Source organism: Plutella xylostella, chromosome 13, assembly GCF_932276165.1.
Source record: "Plutella xylostella chromosome 13, ilPluXylo3.1, whole genome shotgun sequence".
Taxonomy (NCBI): Eukaryota; Metazoa; Arthropoda; class Insecta; order Lepidoptera; family Plutellidae; genus Plutella; species Plutella xylostella.
The window spans coordinates 4,542,726-4,566,930 of record NC_063993.1 but is presented as its reverse complement, the minus strand read 5'-3'; the positions used below and the strand labels follow the sequence as shown (position 1 = coordinate 4,566,930).

At 41.4% G+C, this 24,205-nt stretch overlaps 1 protein-coding gene across 1 annotated transcript; it reads right to left on the bottom strand.

The window, feature by feature from the left end:
* Positions 1–187: 187 nt before the first annotated feature.
* LOC125488429 (cytoplasmic dynein 2 heavy chain 1-like) lies at positions 188–24,179 on the bottom strand. The gene is made up of 42 exons (XM_048625025.1): positions 24,158–24,179; positions 23,853–24,060; positions 23,394–23,568; positions 22,888–23,040; positions 22,284–22,453; positions 21,854–21,959; positions 21,606–21,731; positions 21,140–21,294; positions 20,605–20,728; positions 20,368–20,481; positions 20,077–20,290; positions 19,878–19,966; positions 19,436–19,573; positions 19,044–19,224; positions 18,737–18,902; positions 18,332–18,530; positions 17,837–18,051; positions 17,556–17,652; positions 17,212–17,348; positions 16,634–16,843; positions 15,200–15,413; positions 14,904–15,004; positions 14,548–14,704; positions 14,298–14,452; positions 13,855–14,072; positions 13,581–13,690; positions 13,235–13,413; positions 12,284–12,395; positions 11,907–12,161; positions 11,585–11,777; positions 11,262–11,386; positions 8,897–9,037; positions 8,571–8,669; positions 8,268–8,415; positions 7,671–7,918; positions 7,297–7,420; positions 3,987–4,114; positions 3,143–3,274; positions 2,674–2,806; positions 2,128–2,253; positions 1,150–1,289; positions 188–460 (listed from the first exon to the last, which is right to left on the bottom strand). Exons 1-42 carry the CDS (start codon positions 24,177–24,179, stop codon positions 311–313), a joined length of 6,387 nt encoding a protein of 2,128 aa, XP_048480982.1. The 3' UTR covers positions 188–310.
* Between the last annotated feature and the right edge of the window lie 26 nt (positions 24,180–24,205).

The window sequence follows — 24,205 nt, the reverse complement described above, 5'->3', positions numbered from 1 at the left end:
TCGTAGACGACAAACCTGCCGATATTTTTTTTGGTTTAAGATAGGAGAAACAGATAGATAAAGACGCAAATAATATAGCATACAATCGATAAAAAATCAAACCCGGGAATCCCCGGGAATGCAATTTTTTTCCCGGTTTCGGGAAGGACAAATTTCCCGGGAAAGCGGGAACGAAACCCTAGTTTGACAGCGCCCCCTACACAATAGGTGCAGGGTACAGAGTGACGAAACGCGAGGCGCTGACGTCATCGAGCCTTTGATAGGTGCAGTTGAAACCAATCATTCTCTTCCTTTTGTTTGTCAGCGCCCTCTACACAATAGGTGCAGGGTACAGAGTGACAGCTCGCGAAGGTATGTCTTCATCTAGCGCGGGCGCCGCGGCCGTGGCCAGCAGACGCTCGCGGCCTTCGCTGGAGTAGAGGCGGACGCTCCAGGCGGCGTCGCATGGGGAGGCCTGTTGCTGTGGAGTGAAGGTATAAACCGTTATTGGTTATATCGTAAGAAAAATTATTTTATTGGTAAACTATATAACCTATTGCATTATTATAATAAATCAGTGCTTAACATGTTGTTATGCCGAGCCTATAGGTGACCAATTAGGTGCGACTCGGGCGACTTAGCGCGTCGTAGCGTCGGTAGACTTTATACATATGTACATGACGTAGTAGGAAAAAGTATAAGTAGGGCGAGATAGCACGAGTCTGTCTACGTTTTCATGTGTGTTACATACACTCCGCTTTATCACACTTAAATGAGGTGATTTTGTGAAGTGTGTTGCTATCTACCAGAGTATATGGAACTATTAGCACTTAACTAATATCTATACAACACAATCCACCTGCATAGAAGTGGCGATGAGCGGCGGCGCGGGAACGGCGGGCGGGTCCTGGGAGCGCCCATCACAACTTCACGAGCAGACCCTCTATAGTCACGAACTCACGACTACCAACGGTCCTGCCATCTAGAGGAACTTTTTTGAACTTCTAGCACTAATAGCTACACACACAACCCACCTGCACATAGGTGGCGGTGAGCGGCGCGGCGCGGGCGCGGCGGGCGGGCATTGGGAGCAACTAGGATGACGGCTGCCGACGGTAATGCCATCTATAGGACGTACATGGAACTTCTAGAACTAATAACTACACCCACCTGCACATAGGTGGCGGTGAGCGGCGGCGCGGGCGCGGTGGGCGGGTCCTGGCCGGCGGCCGGCACGAGGCGACGGTCCCAGCGGGCGCCCGTCAGGAGTAGACCCACTAGCGTTATACCGTCTAGTAGTGTTTTGCCCTCTGTGGGGAAAACAGGTGAATTGTTATTGAATGAAGTGTGGGTTATTTTTCGATTGGTGTATCCTGTGGGCGTTATGGATAGGTCAGTATGGCTGAAAGCCTGTCCAGACCCCTTAGCATGAATTTCCACCGTGAACGTGAAGTAGAACTCATCGGGTAATTTTGTATGAAAATATGAACAGCGCCCCTGGCGGTCGGTAGCAGAACTAAAGTTTCCCTACAAAATTCATCGAGTAATTTCACGTCACGTTCACGATGGAAATTCATGCTAAGGGGTCAGATGAGGCGTTTTACGCGCAAGTCCACTCGACAAGCGACACTGTCGGTCAGTTGGTCCAGCGTACTCGGAAATAAAATCTCACTATAGGACATCGTACAGATGTACCTACAGCGACGCTTACCTACGTATCGAAACGAACAACGGTGAGCTCGAAATACCATACGTGACCGTTGTCAGCACAGAAGGAATTCGAGCTAATGTACGGTGGCCTGCGCCTAAAAGTATACAGGTGGAGTTTTTAAAATAGCGATCCCTGAGAAAGGGACCAGCTACATCTGTTATAAATCCGTGGACGTGTTGTGTGTGATGTGTGTAGCAGTGGTGTTTATGTGGATGTGCTTGAGCAGCATGTGAGCTTGAGATCGCTATTTTAAAAACTCAGTCTGTATACTTTTAGGCGTAGGCCACCGTACCTACAGCGACGCTTACCTACGTATCGAAACGAACAACGGTGAGCTCGAAATACCATACGTGACCGTTGTCAGCACAGATGAAATTCGAGCTTATCTACCATTATTTTTAAGGGATGATTTAAAGTGAATATAATTATTATCTTACTGCTCCTACAGTCCCAGGCCAGACTAAGGCCGAGTGCCTCGGGCGGACACCGCGACATCTGGGCGCAGCGCGCGCGCGCCGCCGCCAACACTCGCTCCGGGTGCAGGAACGAACGGATGTCCAGCTCTGGAAATAGACATAGAATTATTGCTTGTTGATAAAACAAAACACAAAACTATTAATTTGAGACTGTCGAAACCTTTTGGTGGAGGAATAATACATATGTACCTACTTATGAAAACCTGTTGATGGAAGTTATAGTGTCTTTAGGTTGAATTACGAGAGGGGAAGATTACGCTTGAGAAATTAAGAGAGAGTGGTGGGAGCGGCGTGCGTTTGGCTAGTCATGGGCCAGTCAGTAGGGACCTGCGCATTTTTTTTACCCTCACGTTGCAACCACAACATCGAGTTTTATATCGACTGCACTTTATACGTGAACCGCACCTTGGAAACTCAACTTTCGCTGACCAGCTAATCCTTTTTCTCTCTATGATCACAAACCCTAGTAAGTAAAATACGGTTTAGTCATCATCGGCTAAATAATACCTGAAGGGAAATCCCCTTGTTCAGTGAACGCATCCATCCGTTTGACGGCAGCATGTGCTCGGAATGACAGCTCCTTCACATACTGTACGGGGTCGTCCGGGCCCTCCCAGATCAACTGCCATTCCTCCGGTACCTGAAGAATAATAATAATTAATACAGAATATTTACATTCTAAATGTTGATAGATTTTACGAAAACAAGGAAATCTGATGTTTTGTGAGTCAAAATAGCAAATTTAATTACAGATAAATTAAGTTTTAGAAAACAATGACAATCTATAGGTGATATAGATCTGTATTCTTCGGACTATTACAGTGTCCGGTAGTCTACTAGATCTATGAAATATTCCCTTAACATTAGAAAACGAGTCTCGGTTAGACATTTATTCCTAGTTTTTTGTCTCTATGGTTCCTTCTTTAAATTTACTGTAATGTACAGATTAGCGAACCTATTTCCTACAGCTCATTACCTTATACAAGGCGGCGTTCTTATCACTCGCTAGATGCGCAAGCGCAGCGTGAACAGTGCGCACGAGCCGCGCGGCCGAGTGCAGCTCGCACGCGCACACGCAGCCCCACCATGATGACGATGATGACGTTAGCTGTAATGTTGTGTAGGTATGTTAATATTGAGATGTAGCTTCACCGTCTTTAGCTAGTAAAATCTAGGGAAATTAAACACAATAGATAAATCTATTGGGTACTGTGATATATCGCATGTAAATGGGATAACCATGAGAATAGGGATAAAGAAAGTCATAAATACTGCAACAATATTAGGTAAAAGATTTTTTAGGTCCTATTCAATACAAACAAATAGTTCGGGTGTAGATAGATGTTACAACCGAAATAGGTGATGATGCTGCTGCCAGCATCGTCACCTAGCTCCAAAAATGTGATAGAATAGTTGAGAAGTGCTGAAGACTCGAATTTATTGCTCGCCGCTACGCTACCGCTGCCGCTGTTAGCACTCTAGCTAGACTAACCATATGTTTATGAGCAATGTCTTTATTGATATCATACTAGGCGTAAGTATAAATGATATAATATGAGAAACAATATAGAATCAATAAATACGCACATGCGTACATAAGCACGTAGTAAAGGTACGTAATGTATATCGAGCTCTTTGTACTCGCACGTTCCATAGATGTTTTGACGCATGTGGAACTTTTTATCTGCATTATGCGTTACAACTATAGTACAACTCTAAGATTCCTAGGAAGCTATTTATAGAGTTTTTTTATATAAGTAGGTACAACTGTGTAACTTCTTCCGTTATCCAAAATTGGTACTACTCTTTGTTTTTATTACCTTGTCATTATGGTATCCTCCTTTGACTAAAGGATTTCCCGACATAAGTTTCTTCCACAACGCTAGCAGAGGTCGCAGCGGATTTACACTCTCTGACTTTTTGTTCACATTCACCGACGCCCTTAGCTCTGTAATTAGAACAAAATTTAAAAAAAACTCCATAAATGTATATTCCATCTATTGTGATCGCTCTCTTTGTATTCCGAGATACTTGGTTGTAGGTATTATAACATAGGTAATCACAGATTGTTAAACAAAACCACCTAAAGTTTGTCTGGCAGAAATCGCTTTAAGCGATCAGACCGCCATTTATACATAATGTGTTAGATTATTTTTTTGTAACAATGTCCGGTTCAATAAATACATTTAAAATATGCTGAGCTTTTTTTAACTTTCAGGAGTTTTATTTGAAGTGAAGTGAAATGTTGTATTCGCGGAAATATCGAGTTCCATTCAATGAGAAGTAGTATGTAGATAGTAGTAGATACTAATCTCTAATTTTTAATTGGAAAGAATTCTGACATTTTATAAGTGATGCTACTAAAAAAGTTCTTTACCGAAAAAAGGAAAAATTGCGATCCATTTCTGGGCAATAATTTTTTCTTAATATTTTTATACAAAAAGATAAATCTAAATATTTACTTGTTCAAGTAAACTAATACAAAAATAACAAATATTTCAATATAATAGCTGTTCCCGCGAGCTTCGCTTCGCCAAGTTTTCCCGTGGGAATTCCGCGATAAAAAGTAACATATGTGTTAACCCTAGAGTGCTCGCGCTATGAGCATTTTGCCGCCCTCAGCAAATAATGTTTATTATTTTGTGAACTATACACTTCTCAAGGTCCAGCGTCCATGTAGCTGCCCTCTCGGTCTTCTCCTACATGTTACGTAAATTTGGAGAAATTCAGTGCACAGGTTACAGCAGGAAGAGAGAATTGAAGAGAGTGTGTCGCACGGGGCGGCAAAATGCTCACTGCGCGAGCACTCGCGTCAGTGAAATTAAAGTTATTTTTTTTTACAATTGTTATGAAATATTGTTAGTTTTTCAGTCTTTTTTTGGTAATAATAATGTAAATTAATTTAGGTATGTGTCTATTTCAGTTTACATTCGATTTACGATATAACTTTGTTAATTTACTAACAAGTTAATTTTACGAAGAATTTACCTGGAAAAAATAGCTCTGCCTATAACTACACCACGTATAACAATAGAATCTTACATATGGACAGTACATAAGTGTTTTTTATTGGTCCGGAGGTACAAATCTCCCGTTTTGTACCACCGGACCAACAAAAAACACCCTAAAGAAGAGAGGGTACATGCCTATAACTATGTCCATATAAGAAAAATAGCAGGTCAAAAAAGGGTGCAATACATGAAGAAAGTTAATGTGCAACGAACACTTTGTGTTCATGTTTCACTTACTGTGTTGCTAAAATAAATGCTGTAGATGACGATAACGTCTAATTTTTTATTTTATTTTGAGATTTGTTGATTTTGTGTGGCTTAAGACAAATTTATACCTAAAAGATCAAAATTTTTCCCAAAGCATGAACGATAGCTCATATATTGAACAATTATAATATAAAAACTATAAATATTACTTTTTCTAATACCATATGATTCATTTTATTCAAATTATATGCATTTATAAGTTTTCGTAATTATTAAGTGTCCAAAAAATACATTTTAATATGGGCGGCAAAATGCCGCCACGCTAGCACTCGCGTCACAAAAAATGGCGCGACTACTCTAGGGTTAATCCAGGGTGTCATCTAACTCCATTCCAAATTTCATTAAAATCGGTTCAGCCGTTTTGACGTGAAGAAGTAACAAACATACATATATACATACATACACACATACACTTACAAACTTTCGCATTTATAATATGAAGTAGGATCACGACTCACGACCAATGTATCGAATTAATTTTAATTGCTTTATTTTATTCTTTAGCATGGCATCACTTCCTACTAAATTCAGGGATAATAAACCTTTTTAATTAATTTCAAAAAAAGATTGTCTATTCGGTAAGTACATATATGTTCGGTATGTGTGTAAGATTATTGGAACTGCACCATATTGAAATATGACAATATATTAGGGCTAATAAACAAATATTCAAAATTTTATAAATGTTTATGTACCTATGTATGTTTATATGCTTGTTGGTATGTATGTTTGTCCACGCATATCTCCGAAACGATTGATCCAATTGTCACTATTCTTTTTGAGGGTTCCGTACCTCAAAAGGAAAAAAAGGAACCCTTATAGGATCACACTTTGTTGTCACCACCCTTTTTCTGGGAAACGGGTAAAGATATCAAGCTGATATTTCGTATAGATGTACATAATTATGATGAAATTAAAAGGAAAACTACCTCAGGTAATTAAGTAGACTTGTACGGAACACTCAGTGCGCGAGTCCAACTGGCTAAGCGCCCGCTTCTCAAGCAAGAGATGCGGGTTCTTTCGTTCATTGAATTTAAGTATGTACAATGTATACCATCGCTCTTACGGAGAAGGAAAACATCTAGATATGTGAACCCACCAACACCGCAGTGGACCAGCGTGGTGGGAAATGGTCCAAGCTTAGGAAGGCAGTATGGAGATGCTGGAGGCGCTTCCCCATGGCAAAGGGAGGATCCTCCGACCGTAAGAACCAAGTGTAGGTTTCATCAAAATCGGTTAGTGAGTTTACAAGATATGGACGTGGAAGTGCTATGATGTAATACTTTATGGTGATAGCTACCACCAAAGAGGTTTATGAGATATATTTTTTCTGAGGTCAATGACTGTCACGATGCATCTGTCACATTGACTGATTTTCATTAGGCTACGTACTACGGCTACCGTTTCAAAAAGAATTACTAGTTGTTTTTAGATATATTTTCTACGACAGCGATAATTATATAAGATAATTGAGATTATCTTTAATTGTATTTTTCACTGTTTGTGATATATTTAGGTACGGTAATTATTTCTCACCGTAGGTAAATCCCCTTTTAATGTGGAGCGCCGCACTTAATAAAATGGATACAGGGACTAAAAAATATATATTATAGTCTCAGATGTCCAGACTCGTATTGAAAAAGTACCTAGCCCAAAAAGGTTTGTGATCTCTGATTTGTCTAAAATTGATAACTGTCAGAATTCCGTAAGATTACTAATTACAGTATAGCTGTTATAGATAGGTACTTACTTTTATTCAAACTACTTTATAAGTTGAACTGGTATTGAGCATGGCATGCGCTTGCAACTTACACTAGATCTATAGACCAACATAATAATGGTAACCACATACCTTTGAGTCCCGCTACGATGCGTTCAGCGGCTTTAGTCTCCCAGACCACGCGGCAGTTGGCCGGCAGCCCCAGCGCCGCCGCCGAGTCTATGTCCGGCATCACGCTGAGGGCCGCGGCATAAGCCTGGGGAATATACACATTATATAACATTTATTTATTATACAGCGCAGGGTGCTACAAAAAGGCTATACTAAGCCGAAAGGTGACTTAGGGGGTCATTCTTATATTTCGTATGTTCTACTAGTTTTGAAAATTCTCGAAAAAAAAACCTTTTCCATAGAAACATTGGTCGCGTGACTTTTTGGGGATTTGTGATCGTTGGGGAGATTGAGACAGAATCCATAAAGCACGGCAGCACTTAAACAAACCTTACCTGTATGTTGGTAGAGTACGGTAAGGGCTTGTCCAGACCGCGTGGACGCCACGCGTGTGCCTCCGTGTGTTCGCCTAAGGCAGACCGCGCCAGCGCCGCTAGCAGCTCGCGGTCCGGCGCCGCGCCCGCGCGACCGCGGTACAGCGCCTGCAGCAGACCGCGCGCGGTCGCGGTCGCGCCACAGGCACGGATGATGGAAGTGGAAGCGGCTATGTCGCCCCATTCAAACGGGTACCAGCGACTCCATCCTGGAGGGGTTGACATGGAATTTGAGTTTAAGCGGCATTATGGCATATTTACTTATCATGTATCTTTGGCATGCAGATAAATGTTACTATATTGAGATTCGCGTGAAATATGGTTATTTAATTGGAGGGACGTACAATAAACAAGTTTATCAATGTAAGATATAGAAGCCATGTAGCTACAAGCATAGAGATAATAATTCCTACTACGTTTTAAAGCTACAGGTTTTATAAACCCGAAAATTGATAATGCGCTACCGACTTATCAACATTTAGTCCTTTACATTACATTTAGCGCCATCCATAATTTAATTCTCTTCTTCGATGACAAAATAAACCACTTCACACATACCTTCAGGTATATACGCCCTCCGTTCCTGCACAAGCGCGTGGAACAATGCGAGGCAGACGTGCATCCGCACAAGCTTGATGTCCTGGCTGGAGTAGTCACCCCAGGCTGATAGCGTGTTCATTACGTTGTTCTTCATGCCTTCTGGCGCCTGGAAATGGTATAATATATTTGTCTGTAATGTGTAATAGATTGAAAGATTTGACTGTAGAATTCTCCATGGTATAAGCGATTGTCTAATAAGGGGATATAGCGAGCTAGTTGAAGAGGTGGTAAAAATAAAATGTTTTGAGGAGTAGTACTCACTTCTACAACAATATTTATGCAGCTGTTTGAGATGAGCGGTGGTATCTCCCGATCTTCAGACACTATCCAAAGCCGAAAATCGGGACTAAAATCTTCTGCCTGGAAAGAAACAAGTTTTATTATTTTTTGTGTAAGTATTTAACAAAGTAAGCTACGATTCCAGAGATAGCTCCATGGATTTTCGGCACTTAGGCCATTCTTTATTACTGTTAAAGTAGTCTTTACTATGGTTTTGGTCTTGACTACCGAGTATCTACCCAAGTAAACATAAGCAAAAAGGAGTTCTATAAACAAGTTCTATAACATTTATCAATAAAACGTCTCACCGGTCGCTGTCGCAAGTTAGCCAAGAAGGTGATGAGCTGGGGCGGGAAGGGCGAGGCGCCCACCACGAGGGCGACCCAGCCGCCCGAGCGCGCCGCCTCCACCGCGCCCTCCCACTTCTCTATGCCGTCGTCCACCATCACCTGGGGACGAGGGATAATGGAATGATTTAGATTCATAAATGGAAATGGAAAAGGATTTTACAGGCCAATATAGGTTGTGGTATTTTGCGGTTACTGGCTGTGCCGCTATACAGGGTGTTGCAAAAAGGGTATACTAAGCCGAAACCTACATGTGCAGCATTGTATATCTAAGCCCGAAACTGAAATCAGAATTTCAAAATTCGTGAAAAAAAATATTCATTTTCCATACAAACTTAGTTGGTCACATGACTTTTTACTATGGCGAATCAATATTTTTTCTCGCGAATAGGGAATATGCATAAATTTTTTTAATACTTTTATTGGATAGTTTTACATCACTTTATTGTAGTAAAAAAAAATTCAACGTCAAAATAAGTAATTTAATATTTTAAAGAAAGTTAAAAAATTACAACCATCACGACCACTTTGAAATTCCCGTCAGGATGGCGGGCTGGTGTGACGTCATAATCTTTTAATTTCACGGCTCAGAATAATGAGTCCCGTCAGTCGGCATAGATTTTTTACCTAATCAAGTAATCACAGAGTACTTTTGTATTTTCAACAAACCAATGTTGTCATATTAACAAACGAAAAAGGAAGTGTATAAAGTGTGATCAGTGGCTGTTTTGTAATGGTAATAAAGTGTGACCAGTGGCTGTTTTGTAATGGGAGCTCGTAAATAGCTACTAGTAGCTCTTTTGAAATGGGAGCGCGCAAACCAGAGGACCTTTGTACACAATATTACGCTATTATGGCAATATGAATGTAAAGTAATATTTGTATTGTATGTAAGTACTTACTGTAACTTTGGTTCTCAGTAAGATAGGCTAGGGTTACTGGATCATTCTATTCTATTATGTGTGGGGGTGTAAGAACCTGCACCTGGCTCTCTTGAATGGAACCATTGTGCATATCTCAAAGGTCTAAACCCCCTTTCTAAGCTTGGACCATTTCCCACCACGCTGGTCCACTGCGGATTGGTGGGTTCACATATCTAAATGTGCTTAATCTAAATATTGAGGTTTCCTCACGATGTTTTTTTCACATGCTACATGATTATCCCCGAATTTAATTCTACAAAAATAATAACGTATTATCTTTTATTTATAATAAAAACTTTTCCGCAGCTAGGCTAGCCACAGTTTACTCGTTCATACTGCGTAATAAATTTAATGTGTCCAGTTCTTCTGATTACGAGAATTCTCCCATAACTTAATTTAGAAAAAAATAACAACTTTTGAAATATACTAACGACTGCCATTATAACATTTATAACCTAAAAGTAGAAAGAGCAACTTGTGTCATGTTCATGTCATAATACTTACAATACTAATTTAATTTTATTGTGTTGCAATATGGAGCATATATGAGTGACTCGTTGACTAGCGAATGGCTGTTTACGCCTCATTACAAAAGAACAACTAGTGGCAGCCCATACACTACCAACAAAAAATATAAAAAGTCCTAAACTTTGCAAACAAACAAGCATATCAAACAAGAAGTGGAGAGGTTATAGGAGGCTAGGATCTATTGGAAGAATTTTTATGTGATCCATCGTATCTGATCACAACGAGCATCACAAACACTCGGTGACATTAACATTTCTTTGTTTACACTTGACATTTATTTAACTTCCGCCGTAAACGCAAAGAAGTTATTATTCTGAGATTGATATATAAAGAATTTTGACGTCACATCCGCCCTAAGAAAATGGGTGACGTTTCTCTGAAGTTAGAATTTACCGAAGTTTATTTGTACTTTTCAACTTCATTTACTTGCTCAAAAATAAATTATAATCGAAAATATTGATGGAGGCGTAGTTATAAAATAACAAAGTTTATTATAAATAATATTTGACCTTTATTTGAACCTCTTGCATATTCCCTATTTTGACATTCTGATTTCAGTTTCGGGCTTAGATATACCATGCTGCACATGCTGGTTTCGACTTAGTATACCCCTTTTGCTACACCCTGTATTTAGAGTAATAGAAAGTTTTCAGAAAGCTCAAATACTTAAATAACTAAACTATAGATATGTAAGTAGGTATACGACCATAAATTATGGTGAGCTGTGACTGAGCAGCACACATTTGGTACAAACAAACTTGCTTTGTTTTTAAAAACCTGTCAGAAAAGTCCTCACTGGTTCCAAAAATAAGTCTTAGTGCATATTTGGGCACAAAACACTGCCGCAATTCTATCGTCATGTAATGTAAGTATACCTGTGTGAAGGAGCGTGCGGCGGCGCGGGCGGCGTGCGCTAGCTGGTCCGTGGCGCCGCCTAGTAGCAGGCGCGGGCCTCGGCCGCCCAGCGTCAGCGAGCCGCCCATAGACATCACTCCTACACCTAGGACGAGGGAGTATTATTAATGTGTTGTCAAAGTTAACTTATAACAATAAGGGCCTCATAATAGATCTTTTTTACCGTTCGAGCAGTGGAAATTAACACCAAATTGTATCGCGCTGCGGGTACACGAGGAATGATTCGCTCCTTTCCATTTAATTTATATTTTATAATGGTGTAGAGTAGTCGAGTAGTGCTTACCTAATACTTGATCAACAAACGCCACTATGGCTCTATAAAGACTTTCTGGTCTGATAGTGGCTACCGCTATGATGTTCTCAAACGGATTGAGCTTTAACTTGCTAATGATGGACAGATCTCCAGACTTGAGGAATGACATCCACAGTTCACTATTGTCTAGAGATAACTTGTTGTATAAGGCCAGGCATTCTCCCTGCAAGAAATTAAATGGGTTAGCGTTGCTGTATGCAATTTGATGGCACCATTTAAACGAGCAATGGACAAAATTTGGTACTGGTGGTGACATAATAACTTCTCAAGTTGTTCGCAGAAAATAATTTACCTGCAATACTGCAACTTTTTTCACAGTTCCATCTGACATCCAAGAATACCTATTCTTTATCTCGGTCATGCCCTTCTGATCTTCTACGTAGTCCGTATCGCCTACGAATATCTTCCAGAGGTTTTCTGGTATAACTTCCTCGTACACTTGTCTCAACAAGTGTAGCACTACAATGTACTTGTCTCTCTTGTACAGTCCTAGAAGAACTCTTTCTATGATTCGCCGTGTTACATACTTCACTATGGCATCGTTGTCCTGAAATGAGGTAAAATTATAAAATTAGATTTATGTAAAAATGAATTAATACGGTACGGTTTATGAAAACTATAGTAAGGATCAATCGTCAACACCTACGATTATAATAAATAAAAACTTACCCCTCCTTTTTTCACAGCATCAACGAAAATCTCCAAAACAGCATCAACAGGCATCGAAACTAGCGGCCTATGCTTAGTCAACTCTTTCACGGCCAGAGCTAATATTGCAGTCCTGAAACAGAAAATAACATAGTAAGGTGAGGATGACACTTCTTGTCAGCGTATCTTACTAAGCGGAAGTTTGTACTTTTCAGCGAGGCCTTTTGTACATTATTGGTGGTATTTGGAATAGATATTTTTATTATTTTTATTTTTGTAGTATTTGGAATAGAATAGAAAAATACATTACATAGGCAGCAATTTGGCAATATTTTGTTACCGGCAGATCTACAGCAGATCGACAGAACGGCACAAAGCCGACAAGAGCGCTTACTAAAAAAATAACTGTGTTGTTTATTGCAGTGACCTGTCAGCACTAGGCTGGTACTGCGACGATGGCGCCGCTAGACCGCGTCTTGTTGAGCGACGCTACTAGGTGAACATCATGAAGTACATAGCTATAACTATCGGTCACCTGTCAGCACTAAGCTGGTACTGGCGGCAGGCGCTGGCTGCTTGTTGCTCGACGGCGCGGGCCGCGCTCAGCGCCGCGGCGACGGTGGCGCCACTCGACCGCGTCTTGTTGAGCGACGATGCTACTAGATACTCGTGGAGTCTATATAACTGTTATAGTCGTCGAAATATAATAGGCCCGTTTGGACAGCTACACAAATTTCCTATTCAAATTTTCTACTCCTAATTTACTTGATGAAATACATAAAAAGACACATAATGTGGCTATCGCTGTCTGCTAGGTGAGTTCTATTTAAGGGTCGAAAGGAAACCAAAAGTTACTTATTGTTTAGATTTTTAATGATTTTGATTTGACACTAGCTGTCATCCCATATATTTTGTAGCTGTACAAACGGGCCTCTTATATTTCGACGACTTTAGTTGGTAGCTATCTGTCACCTGTCAGCACTGGGCTGGTACTGGCGGCAGGCGCTGGCTGCTTGTTGCTCGACGGCGCGGGCCGCGCTCAGCGCCGCGGCGACGGTGGCGCCACTCGACCGCGTCTTGTTGAGCGACGCTATAAGGTGAGCGTCGTGGAGGATGTCGCTGTTCGTTGATAGGTCTTTTAGCAGGTTCTCCTGAGTGGGATAAGAAGTTATGTTTAGTTGGAGGATCTATATTCGCTTTCGGTAAGCGAAGCTTCACACCCAGCGTTGATACGCTTCGCTACAATAAATTGCAAGATTCACTTGTTTGGTAATCAAGCAAATATTTCTAAATATGCGTAATAAAATGAATATGTAACCTGCAATTCATGCTGCTGTTTCTGAAGAGTTGCTTTTTGTAGCTTTATTTCTTTCGCCTTTTCAGTGACTTCCGGGTTTTGTTGATGCAACGCGTAGTGCACTAATTGATCTGTAAAGATGATTGAAAAATTACAATCCACAGTGGATACAAAAGCGATATACGATAAACACGGTAAGGTTACAAAGTAAACCTTTTGAAAATCTATAGTATTTTTAGAATATTTAGGTACTATATACAAACTATTGAAAAATTACTTATTTCTCAGTCCTTACCAGTAAGCCCATCAACTCTAGCCGTGAAGTGTACGAGCGACAACGTGGCCCTGTGTTGCGGGGGCAGGCGGCTTGGCAACGTCGCGTCCCTCGTGTAAAGCAACAGTCGCACAGACGGGTTCGCTACAGTGGTGCCGGATAGGGGCAGGCCCCGGAGTAGTGTGGCCCAGGATGGGTGGATGCTGTCTACGTCTGTTATTACCAGCACACGACCAAGCCTGGAAAATAAAATTGGTTGATTATTTATAGTTCCAAAGTAGGAATTCCAAAACATTGCTGATAGAAAATGCTTGCTGGATGTAGTGAACTTCAGAAATGTGGTTCATGAACAGAATGATTCGTCCAACGATTTTTTTACCAAACCTGCCTTGGGCCAAACATTCTCTGAGCCATCACTTTATATCAACTATTATTGAAGAGCGATTCATTGAAATATAACTTACCTTACAGCATACTGAATAGCAGTTTGCAGTTTGTCACTGTGCTGAGATATGAAGTCGCAGGACATATCAGCGAGGGTGTTCTTGAGCCACGGCAGGGCATCTCCGTCTGGGTCTATAATGAGCGGACAGAATCCACATTTATTTGACTCCAGTATCTGTGGAAGATGAATGAAATGATTTTCAGTATTTATAATGACATCATTCCCCCATCTACTACATGCACCGAGTGGCGTCATCTATACCATTTTACCTGGTCAATTAAGACAGCGTTTTTCATAGCAGATCTGTCCGAAGATAACCCGTCTGCATCCCATTTTAATTGCTTTTCAGTAGTTGATAGGAAGTTTATCACTGAAAAATCGGCATCTTCAAAACCGATTAGTTCACCCCATTTTTGTATATAATCTCTGTAAAGAAAATGTATAACTAAATAATCTCAGGAAGTTGTGAATTTGTTGGGGTTTCCCTAAATAATAATTGATATTAGAACAATTCAAAACATTTACGCAGGGGCGGTTTTTTTAATCTGCTATAACCGAGTAATCAAAATACTATACATTTATCACCGAAAAATATGCTTTTATCGAAAAACTATAAATATCATACCTGGCTTGTGGTTCCGTCACATCTGGTAAGTACACAATGTAAGCTGCAGCCAGAAGAGACCGCACGTTCAGTTCTAGTATCTCTTTGGATATGTGCTCTAGCTGAAAACGAAGACATAATTATTCTAGCATCCTTTTGTGTGATTCGATGATAAGAATTTAATTATTGCTATTGTAGGTACCACGTTCTATTTCTTGTAATATATTACAGTATACTTAAATGAAGCCATTCCTATGGAACAGACATTTCCCATAAGTTTCCTTCAATAAATCATCTCAATACACAAGTCTACTCACATCAGTCTCCCAAGCGCTGTACTCTTGCGCGAGTTGTTCCAACAGTCCGCGGGCCGTATCTATAGTCTTGGCCGCGTTGCTGAGCCTCAACTCTATGGTGGCCGCGTCTCGAGTGTGCTTCCCCAGTTGTTCCTTCAGCGAGGCCACTCGCTCGTCCACGGTGGTCAGCCCGGTGGATAGGGCGGCTAGCTGGTTCTCAGCGTCTTGTAGGTTTCTGAGGATAATAAGAGGGTTTGATCTTCATGTATGATAATAATCCTAACTAATCCTAACTAATATTATAAATGCGAAAGTAACTGTGTCTGTCTGTCTGTCTGTCTGTCTGTTACTCTTTCACGCCAAAACTACTGAACGGATTTGAATGAAATTTGGTATATATACGGTCTAGACCCTGGGAAAAAACATAGGCTACTTTTTATCCCGGAATTCCCACGGGAAAACTTTTTAAGGCGAAGCGAAGCGCGCGGGAACAGCTAGTATAATATAAAGGTGCTATAAGTAAACAAGGAAAGCTGGGCGCTGTTTATGCTGGCTCAACACAGACATAAATGGACACCGGGAGTCAGCTGTCTATGCGTTAAGCGAGAAGATATATTCGTTTTTACGGTATTGGATACATAAGATGTAAATAAGAAGGGATGTACCAAATGTGGTGCCGCGCGGCTAGTCTCTTTTACAATTTAATATGCGCCGATAACTGTAACTGCTAATTCGGGTGTGGACATAAAGAGGCGAGTTCCCAGCATATACCTAATCAAGTTACCGGTACGGGTAGGTGCCGGTATGCCACCTCTTTCTTCTCCCTTAAGGGTTCCCACATACATCATCAGCTGCGCCTGCTGGAACTGCAGCGGCTGCACCCTGGCCAGTGCCCTCGCGTGCTCCACATTAGCTCTGACCCACGCGGCGAGCGGCGTGCAGGCCGCACTGGCTCGCCGAGCATTGCCCGAATTTAACTGTCCCTATAAGCGCTACCGCATAATATAAGAGCTACCGCATAATCTTATCCGGTTACCAGCCGAGAACTTGGCTGTTCATGTCTTAACTTTTAAGAGCGAGGTCCCACAGGTGCGTTGCGTCGTCGCTGGCATATATCTTTATGACCCTTCCTTTGGAACGACGCAGCAAAACCTCTCATCTCACATACCTCATCAGCTGCGCCTGCTGTAACTGCAGCGGCTGCACCCTCGCTAATGCCCTCGCGTGCTCCACATTAGCTCTGACCCACGTGGCGAGCGGCGCGCAGGCCGCACTGGCGCGCCGAGCATTGCCCGATTTTAACTGTGTCTATAATCATGTTCGGTTAGGAGCCGGGAATCTGGCTGTTTATGTCTTCACCCTTAAGGCTGAAGCCCCATTGGTGCTACCATAATTATATATTTATGACCGTTCCTTTGGGACGACGCGACACAAGCTCTCATCTCATATACCTACCTCATAAGCTGCGCCTGCTGTAACTGCAGCGGCTGTACTCTCGCTAATGCCCTCGCGTGCTCCACATTGGCTCTGACCCACGCGGCTAGCGGCGCGCAGGCCGCGCTGGCTCGCCGCGCCGCCGCCGCCTCGAAGGAAGAGCCGCGGGTTTCTAGTAAGCGCTGCACTGACTGCACCGCTTCGGGGGTTATCTGACTCGCGTCCAAGCACCTGGAAAGGGATTTAAGGGTACATGTAAAAATAGTGTTTAAAAAAAGTATTTTTTTATTTAATATTGCGGTGGTAGAAAATAGGCTGGGTCAAATGCCAGTATTCGGAGTGTTTTAATGGAAATCTTTGTATGTTTAAAATGCTATTTCAGGCCTTTAAAATCAAAATACGAAAATCTGGCACGGTTTTACCTATTTGTAGATAATAATAATAATATAGTACTTATAAGTAAGTATTTAAGTAACCCTTATAAATGGTGTCAAACTTAAAGGGCGATCCCAGCAAAGACACGTCTCTAATATCGATCAACTTATAACGGTTGTTGTAATGATATAAGTTGTTGGATACTGTGTTTTATTTAGCTTTACCTAATATCCTCCTTGACTCCCCGCTTGGACAGGAAGTTCTTCATGGAATGCCAGGAGGTGTCTGCGATGCCCATTAATCTCAGCACCCCTTCTAGAACGTCCCTCACAACCTCTGGCGGCGCACGGAGCGATCTCACCTGAATAATGTAAATATTGTGTGCTATGGATAGGTAGATAATATAAGAGAGTAACTAATTGATGATGATTTATCACAGAGGAAGGCTTAAGACAGTGTAATGCTTTTTGGTAGAGGCCTATATTAGGCAGTAGAATACTACTGGCTGCTAAAGAAAATCCTAAAATGTTCGTTAATAAAAAATCATTTTGAGGTACAAAATGCTTACCTCGCTTAGAGATTCTGGTTTAATTTCCCCGACAGCCGCCCGCGCAGCGGTTACGATCGGCTCCACTGACGCTAGTTCTGCTTCTATTTCCTTTTTACTGAAACAACCAGAATAAAATTATTATTATTTAGTTGCTGGTATGATTCGCTTCAAGCCAACATACACCAGATTTGAAGGTGCATCTTGTTCAAAGTAACCTTTAGCGGGACCGGCACTGTTCAAGTTCATTCTAAAGAATTTATTACGGTTCTACTTACTAACTAAATTACGTTTCTACTGACCGTATCTGCAGTTTCTCATTCTCCTGCTCAATGTTCAGCTTGAGCGCGTGCATTTCCTCCTTCCTGTCCGTTGCCGCTCTGACGGTGGCCCCGATCTGGTCCAGAGCTTGGTTGGCCTTGGCTTGTTTGTCGGATAAGGCCGCCTCTTGCTCCGCCGCTTCAGATTGCAACGTTGCCACTTCGCTTCTAGCGCGACGGAGGGCTTCTACGCCTGACTGTAAAAATAGGTTAGGTACGTGTTAATGTTGGTGTACACAAAAGGAGGTTTATATCCAACAGTGGGTGGTAGAGGACTGTTGATGACGATGACAATATTGGAGGTGAGGCTGTTGAAACTTTAAAGCATTCTGAATAACTTACAGACTCGGTGATCGGTTTTTCACTTTCTCGAATTTTTTGTTACCTCTACCACCACCGCTAAATAGAATGTTTAGTCTGCGTACATAATATAATTTTTCATTATGTAATAGTAATAGTAATATATTTATTGCTTACCAATAGCATATTCTTCCTCTGCACTAAAGCCGCTTTCTTCCTCTTCACAATATAGTAGTACGCTTTGATGAAGCTGACATATCTAGCCGGTGCCTTCATCCAGTCAGCCTCTAGAGAGTTGTAGATGTGAATGAACCCTTCCACTGGGATCGACTCGTGGTCATCCGGCTTTACTTCTGCTATGTCTTCCTTTAATAACCTGCAAATAGCCAATAAGGTAAATGTACTGATGACTGGATAAATATTCATTTTAAAATCTTGCATGTATAAAATAGTTTAAAACGGTGCGTGCATTATATTTTTTTCAGTTAAAAACTCAGTGCCATTGCACGTGCACCTACCTGATACCAACTCGAGCTACTGTGCATGTGCGTTAAACCTGTGTGTTTTATTCCAGTAGAGTACCTCTGTATGATTAACTGTGGCATTTTCCGTAAGGTATCGGGAGACCAGCTATCGAGCCATAGAATATGGCTTTCTTGGTATAGGAAAGGATTTTTCTGTAATATATCCAGTAGGTTGCCTTGGTTTTTGTCTAGGGTTATTATTATGCCGAGATTTTGTTTGATGTCTGAAATAAATCAAATTGTGTTAAAGTTATGGATGAGAAGTCATATAAAGCATTGCTATTTCATTGGCCTAATGCCAAATATGTAACTATAAACGATCAACAAATTATGTATTTAACGAATATACTATCGTTATCACTCACTCTCAAGGAACTGTTGGTTAGGCTGTGAGTGCGAAAGAGACGGCAAGATATCTCTCGGGACCGCATATTCTGTCTGCGCATTCATCAAAGCTTCTATCAGTCCCAGCGTTGTGTTGTTTATTGTCGATTCACTAATAACTATAAGAGTACGGTTGGCCTCGCTTCCAGCTGAAGTTAGAGCCTGGAACAATTAAAGGGTTAAAGTTAAAAAAAAAAAGTACACTGAAATGCTGCAAAAAAATAGCCAAGAGGAGACAAAGAAACTCAATGTCATGAATTAAGAAAAAAAAGTTATTACAGTTCTCCCAAATTGATAATATCCAACAGGGATAAACTTTAAGGCAAATGAAGATATTCTGTAGCCGAGACCCTCTCCAAGTCTATCAACTTACATTCTTAAACTGCGTGTTGAACTCGCCACTGTGGTTGACAAACAACAGGGTTGCCGGCAGAGAGGTCGCCACTATGTACGCGGCCGCCCGGCGACCCACGCCCGCGCTGCCGACGCAGACTACTAGGTCACCGTTAGTCTGGGTGGAGAAAATGCTGTTTTAGGTAATCTGACTGGGAGATAACGGATCGAGGTGCATATATGAAGGTAAACCGGCAAGACGAGTCCGAGTTTATACACCGATTGAGTAGTGGCGAGTAAACGCGAATTTCGATGGCGCGGGAGGGTTGTCGCATAATGGTACTGCATTAGCTCCGCTGAATTCCATAGAATAAATATAAAGCAGTAAAGAAGTTGTAATATATCGTTTGCTCCAATGTAATGTAGCATCATGGTCTTCGACCAATTTGTACCTTTATGTACCTAGCTAACTAAAAGCTTACCGCTCTAGCCATGGCTGGACATAAAATGGATAATTCAGCACAAACTTCTGCTCCACACTCTCCAAATACACTGTGTTCTTGTTCTGTTACTGTAAATGAAACATATGAATTAGAATCGGTAGTTACAATCTGCGTCTGAGCTAATATGGCACAGATACATATGAAGTCTTTTTTCGGGCGATTAATTAATGCTACTTACGGCACTGGTTGATAATTTTCTGTGTAGTTTGATACCAATCTTTCTTCTCAGCCGCTTCCACATACACCCCTGTACCTCGCAACTTCGGTATGAAATATGAATCATCAGATGAGGCATCCTTGAAATAGCGTTTTAGGATTGAATGGTACCTTTCTTTTTCAGTATCTGTGACTAGTCTGTCCCTGAATATATTATTCGCCTCAGCTGCTACAGCCTGGAATAAAATATTAACATTGAAATAGTAATTTTAAAAGGTTCAAAGATTAAAAAGTTCAAAGTTTGTAAACTCACCAGCAAAAGTTCTTCAGTTTTACTCGGCGAGTACCATTTAACATTCTCACACCATCGTTTCAGATCTGAGGCGGCCCACGAATAATGAGGTTGCGAATAAAACGTTTCAGTTATCTGTAACCATATTAAATCGTTCAAAAATAGATGTACACAAATGTATTTCCACATTCTGAAAGCTTCAACGCGCTTGTTGTATCTATGTAGATATCAATATTTTTTAAATAGGGGATTACCTACCTCTTTGAACATAGCCAAGATCTGCTTCGTAACATTGGCCATGTCTTTCTCTGAAATATTCCTGTCCACGCTTTGTTTCAAGTAGTTACTAGCGAGCTCTGACAACTCGTCATCGTCAGGTTCCCTGAAAACAATTCCCGTTCCCAATTCATTATTCATCCCGCTCCATACTCTTTACGAGAGGTTTTGTCTCTGGTTTCAACAAAATTATTCACTATTAAAACTTCTGGCGAGTCCTGCCGAATAGGCCCTCTACATTCTCGTATTCGCAAGTCTCACGTAGTTTTCTCGAGAGTCTGGAGCGCGGCGGTTTTAGATAGGGTCATCCATATCACTACATCATGGCCGCCAGACACAAAGATACATTTTATGTCAAATAAGAAAAACCACAACAACCAGTCAAAGTCAGTCGGTGTATTTATAACTATATAAGTTCAATACATACGGTATAGCGAGCGTGCGCGGCGCAGTGTGACGTCATCACGAGCAGGCGTCAGTGTGACGTCACGACACACTATGTAAGTTCAGTACATACGGTATAGCGAGCGTGCGCGGCGCGGCCAGCAGGCGGGGGCACAGCGCGGGGCCGTGTGACGTCATCACGAGCGTGGTGCGTTGAAGGCGGCAGTACGTCACGCCGCCGCCGTCGGCTGCTGAGTTTATGGCGCTGAAACCGCCGTGCTGCATTATCTGGTAAAGGGAAATAATTGAAGTAAGACTCAGGTGGTTTCCCATTAGGTATATTTATTTGTTAGGGTGCTGGATGACCTAAGCATTGAAATTACATAAGAACGACTTGATTTTGTCTTCCTCTTCATAGAGTATCGTTGACCAAATCTAGATACTTTAGATAGAGCTGGACTCCGGTTGGAAAACATTGACGAAATAGCCAGACTAGTTGTCAGTCGCTGACTGCCCGCTCCAGACGTATATAGGATTCAATTGATACCTCAATCAAGGATGCCCCTTTCATGCACCCTGGTATTTTTGTATGAACTTACTTGTAACAACATCGCATGAACGGCGCTGCTGCCCCAAGCGTCCACTCTGGCTCGATGCAGCGAACGAACGAACAAGATGGCGCCCACCCGGGACGAGCCAGTGCCGCCCGAACGGACTAAATTGTGCTGAAACATTGAGGAAGATTTGTTCATATAAGTTAAATAATATATGAAAATTATTCCTTATTCTTACAGTTAAGAAAAAACGAATAAAAATTATTGCAAATGACGTCGTATTAAGTACTTACACGTTTCAATTCTTTGATGATATCCTCTGGCTCCAAAATTGGAGTGCAGTCAATTGTTATAACGAGAGATGTATTCGTATCTTTCAGTACATATTCCGCCAGTAAACTGTAACAATAAGAGAGGATCTTTTAGTATTTCAACTTTCACATCATGACACTTTCCATGAGCATGCTGGAAATATGCCTCGTGTAGTGTTTGTGAAGTACCAATCAAAATTACATTTAGCTTGTAGGTTGTAGCTACACAACTGGATGCTTTATGTACATTTGATCTCAGCAACCCCATTTGTAAATATGTGTAATATATATAATACTATTTGCTTGACGATGCTATCTTTGACCACTGATGAACTGTTTCATGATTGATGATTGTGATGATCTCCTTTCCCCCGCTAGTAAATATCACACACAACTATACAAATAAACGTACTTTTTAGCCGAAGCGGCCGGTCCAATAATAAGCAGATGCGACTCGGGGGACCCTATAACAGCTCGTACGGCCGGCTCGCTGCGATGGAGACGCGATGACAAGTACACGTCGTCGCGCCACTCGGCTACAGGTTGTGTGGACACTGGAGGTAGACCGAGCAGCTCCGACATCTGGAATTATGGGCAATAAATTAATACTTTTGTTTATTGGGACTTTTGTGTCTGTCTGTTTATCCAAATTTCATGATTAAGTATATTTGCGACCTCTATGTATATGGTCCATTATATCTATGTAAGACTATCTATTTTATCTGGTGAGTTACTTAATATAAACTGGTAACATTTTAATCATCATCACCATGTTCACTTCATTCACTCGTGAATCTTGGTCACTATTTCATTCGATATAGAGAAACACTGTTACTTTTTATCCCAAAATTGACAATTGCGGTTTATTTATGTATTTGGCACTGTTGAGTACGTCGTCATCATTATCGTCATCAGCCTGTGTCCACCCACTGCTAGGCGTAGGTCTCCTCCTTTGTGCGCCACCACACTGTCCTGGGATCAGTAAGTACCCAAATTTAACAATTCTCCAAGAATACCTTATCTTGAAACGAAGCCACGGCACTATCCTTCAGAACGCTCATCGCCCCTCTCTGTACGGCCATGTAGACGAGCTCTTCTGGACTCGTGTTCATCACGCTCACGCCCACGTTCGCTGCTATGTACTCGAACTGGGTTATGATTTGACGCACCTGGGGAAAAAAAATGTACGTTGTTTCATAAAGAATTTTACAGATTTGTACCTTGTCAAACTTACAAACTGTCAATGCTTGAATAAATGGTTTGTGTGTGATAAGTGATAACGTACAATAGTGAGAAGATACTTATGATGATGAATATTATATGTGAAGATGTATATATGATATTTTATATCTTTTGAAATTAGTTTCAAGATTCACCGCTAAGGGTTGTAAGCTGTATTTAAATAAATAGGTAAGTATTGCGAAAAGTGTGTGCAGCAATGCACCTCCGCCTACCCCGCAAGGGAGTACATTAGTACAAGGCGTGAGTGTGTGTGTGTAAGTATTTACTGTTTTTAACTTACCATAGATACATTGTAGACTTTCATGATAACATCTGATCTATGTGTCGAAAACCATTGCATACACTTTTTGATAACTTTCTGCAACAGTGGTAGCGCCATTTTGGCTATCTCGTTATCTATTTCCACCTTCTCCATCCAACTATTCAGCATTTCTTGGGCGCAACTGTTTTCTTCACTGAAAACCAAGAAAGTTATTAGTTTCCTATTGTTCCTTTCCTTGGTGTAAGTTTAACGATAACGCAGCATCCATTAATTAGTCCTTCAACCCGGACAAGTTAACTATAGGGACGTGCCTGCTGACAAGAACCAGGGGTCAAGTCGAGTACCCCCGTGCTTATTAATATGACATTTGTTTTTTGTTATCCAGATGCTAGTTAATTCGCCCGGGTTGTACATTATTCCATTTTACATTGCAATATTAAACTCATTTCATTTTATATTTCTGTGTTTAGGTCTTACCTCAACAGAATGATCCCCATACGAGACACAGTAGCGGGCGACGCGTGTTCCAAACTATGAGTCTCAAATATAAAGTTGACATTAGGCCCGAACTGTATGCGCCAGCCCGAGGGCAGCGTCAGCAGGTGATTATCATCCAGCACTGAGTTGAGCGCCTCCACCCACTCCGGGTCTATGTCGCCGTCGCACACCACCCACGACCACACGTCTAAGGAATATGAATGTATAAGGAATATAAGTATGCTGAAGCGTCATTTGCGCAAATGGATAAAAAAGTACGAATAGCGTTCTACATGGCGATATACCTAGTATGACTCCGTCCACCATTTTCTTATTTTATATTTGCTTTGTAA